Source organism: Apis dorsata, unplaced genomic scaffold (assembly GCF_000469605.1).
Source record: "Apis dorsata unplaced genomic scaffold, Apis dorsata 1.3 scaffold_655, whole genome shotgun sequence".
Classification (NCBI taxonomy): domain Eukaryota; kingdom Metazoa; phylum Arthropoda; class Insecta; order Hymenoptera; family Apidae; genus Apis; species Apis dorsata.
In genome coordinates, this window is record NW_006263844.1 from 81,357 (window position 1) to 84,743 (window position 3,387).

Below are 3,387 nucleotides of genomic sequence, written 5' to 3' on the forward strand. Positions count from 1 at the left end.
TCGGCGTACGGCGACGCGAAGGCAACGAGAGTCGTCGGTCTCGTGGCGATCTCTCGCGCTCTTTCACTCGTTAACGAGCATAATTCGCTTCCGATGCAATTTCCAGAAACGAGGACGAACGAGAGAAGGGAAGCAAAAACTGGTTCGAAACCTTCCATTCTCCCCGATATGTGCGATTCACCTCTACTCGAAAAAATCGGCCATCTTTTTCGAGAAATTTCTCCCAGGAAATTTGGTGGTTTAAAATACCTTGTCAAAGTTATGATTAATTTGAGATGAATCGATTTTTTAGATTTGTAAAAATATTTTTACGCGATATATATATATATATATATATTCGTTTTGAATCTTTTTCAACGTACGATCTCCATTAAAGCTGGCGAGTTATGAGGATCGCCTTGGAATTTTCAAAATTGGAAAACAAACGAAGTAGCATGTGTACAAGGGTGTAAAAAACGAGAAGCGAGTGTGAGACAGATGCAAAGTTGAAGCAAAGTGAAGAAGTGTATTTGGTGCGTGTGTATGCGTGAATGGCCGGCATTGAGAAGAAGTTGCAGCTGCGGATACGCGATGCTCGCTCATAAAATGTTGGCCTGTTCGTCACGTTTGATCTTATCCTCGACCGAATTATTTTCTCGAGGCGCGAAAGGGAAAAGATATTTGGAAAATATTAAAGAGGCGTGGTTAAAGAGCAAACGAAGTGTTTGTTAACCGTTGTTTGCGCGTAATTCGATATTATTCGAGCATTATCGTTACAAAATGAACGGATAAACAAATGCAAATGAGAGCGAGCCGCTAATGAGGCGTGCAAGGTTAATCAAATTTCTTCGTTCGATTTGCGCGAAAAGCGCGATCGATCATCGATTCTTAATTATTAATTTGCACGCGAGTCGATCGATCAAAATGTCGCCAGAAGCTTTCTTTGCTCGGGGACACGTGGAGAAGGAAAAAGAGAAGGGAAGAAAAATCGACACTTGAAGTGAACGCGTTTCGTTTCGAATTACTCGATAATGTCTCGATCGCTGTACATTTCCAAATACATATACACATTGGTGAAGAAGAATAATAGAAGGAGGAATGAAAAGGGAAAGCGTGTGGTTTTTAATGAGATGGCGCGCGGAATGCCTTCTGCAGGAGGCGAGAATAACTAACGCAAATAGAAACGGTACCTACTGCCTCGCGCGAATCAAGATACCGGCAAATATCGATGAATTTCCGTTTTTTCACGCGTTTCAATCCCGCGAATTGTGACTTGTTGCTTGCCGACTTCGAACGTTCCACGGTTAATTGACCGCTCCCTTATTTACCGACCGAGTCGTCAAACAACTCGGTTGTTGCCGAGAAATTTTAAGCTTTATGCTCCCGTTGAAAAAATCAATCGAGATTTATTGTTCGATGAAAAATATGGGATTGATGCGAGGAATCCTTTCGATCAAAACGATAATTTATCGCGTATTAACGATATGGAAAGCGAAGAGAGATAATGGAGATTGTAATTGTAATCTAGATATCAATTCGCCGAATCATTCGTTTACATTTGCATCTGTTGCAGAGTTCGTATAACGTACTATTATAATTGTAAATTATACGATGATAATCGATTACGGGCCAATTTGAGATTAATTTTGCTAATATTGGCTCTGCCCAATTATCGTCGTATATCTGACTCGATGTAACCCTCGTTGTGTGGTCGATTATTATTTAACGATTATCTTCGGTTAAATATTATTCTATATATATATATATATAAATACAAGGCAGAAAATCGATTGTAAAAGCATTGGCAACTGAGACGTAATATTTTTTTTTTTTTGTAATTCTTTCGTTTGATCGATTCAATCGATATTATTCGCGAAAATTATCGAACGAAACGGATATAAATTTCCTTAATTTAATTAACATCTCCATATTTGCGAAACTCGTTGATCGAGCGTGTAACAAACGTCTATTAAAGTCACGACGCGATTCGTTTAAATCGTACTTACGCCACGGATGAATTAATTTCGTTCAAACATTCGATCATATCTCGATTTTTAATTTTGCAATTTCGTGTCAAATCTCTTTGTCATTTCTTCGCCTTTTTCTTTCTTTTTTTTTTTTTTTAAACTGCTTGCTTAAAATTTCGAAAACTTTTGATACTATGCTATAGATATTTAGAACTGGAAAAAAAACTCCTCCTCTTAATCTCTAATCGTTGCAAGTTAATTTTCCATTGTCTTGCCAACAAGCCTCCCAAGCTACAACTAATTGGAAGTTTAATTTAATTATTTCTGCATCGAGGCTCGCGTAAGCGTCGACCAAACCGACTATCGTTACACCTTTTAAGCGAAGATAAAAACAAGAATTTCGGTGAAAAAGCGAGAAGTTAATTAGCGGCGAGAATAATTTTTTTTTAAAAGACTTTGTATTTATTTATAAAATAATGGTTCTCGATCTATTCTTCTTAACTCTTGCGAAACGGAATATTATTTTTTTCGATTATTTATCTCGATGTAACTATTATTATTTATGTTTTGCAAAAAATATTACAACGATTCAAAGTCTAACCTTACTCTGCAAAGTAAAACAAAGTCCGTTTGATTCTTCTGACTTCTCAAAGATCAAAGACGAAAAAGTAACTAATTAATAAAATCTCGAATAAAGTGATTATTATAATTGAATTTTTTTGTCATAACTTCAATTATTTCCGATTATTATTATTATATTTTGAACGATAAACAATTAAAGTAACTTCAATTCGTAAATTCGACTTCAATTAAATTTTTAAAAAGCCATGGTTTTCATACGTTTCTTTTCTCTCGTTCTTTCACGAAGATACACGAAGACGGTGGCGGACTCGAGTTTGACGGCGCAGAGGTACAACCCGGAGTTCACCGTGACGACGATGTCGCCGACGACGGCTTCCTACGGCAACGCGAATACCAGCGTGCTCATTGACCAATTGAGGCACATTAATCAGGTGAGTTCCATGCCCAACTGTAATTTGTTCCTCGGCTCAGCCTTGGCTGACCGTGTTTCCGATTCAATTGTCTCTCGTTCACATCCTGTTTTCGACTTGTGCTCGAATCGGGGAGACACTGTCGCCGCGTCTCTTTGCTCTTCAAATTGATCAAAATATAATTCAGGTGCTTGAACCGATTGAGAATCGGATTTATTTTTATATTAGAGAAATTTTCAAATTTTTCGTTTTAATCGTTTTCAATTTTTCGTTTTTGTATAATTTTGGACTTTGGAATTTGGAGAATCAGAGAATCAGATTTATGAGAGAAATTTTCAAATTTTTCGTTTCAATCATTTATGACAGTGAAAATAAGATTAGATTTATTTTTTATCATTTTTTTATAATTTCGGAATTTTTTATAATTTTGGAATTTAAAGAATCAGAGA

The 3,387-nt window shown here is 36.5% G+C and overlaps 1 protein-coding gene across 1 annotated transcript in view; it reads left to right on the top strand.

The window, feature by feature from the left end:
• Positions 1–3,387, top strand: part of LOC102674406 (division abnormally delayed protein-like) — a 67,197-nt gene that overhangs the window by 59,269 nt on the left and 4,541 nt on the right. Inside the window, exon 5 of the mRNA XM_006621973.2 lies at positions 2,815–2,959. Within this exon, the coding sequence (XP_006622036.1) occupies positions 2,815–2,959 (145 nt within the window). The remainder of the gene's footprint in view (positions 1–2,814; positions 2,960–3,387) is intronic.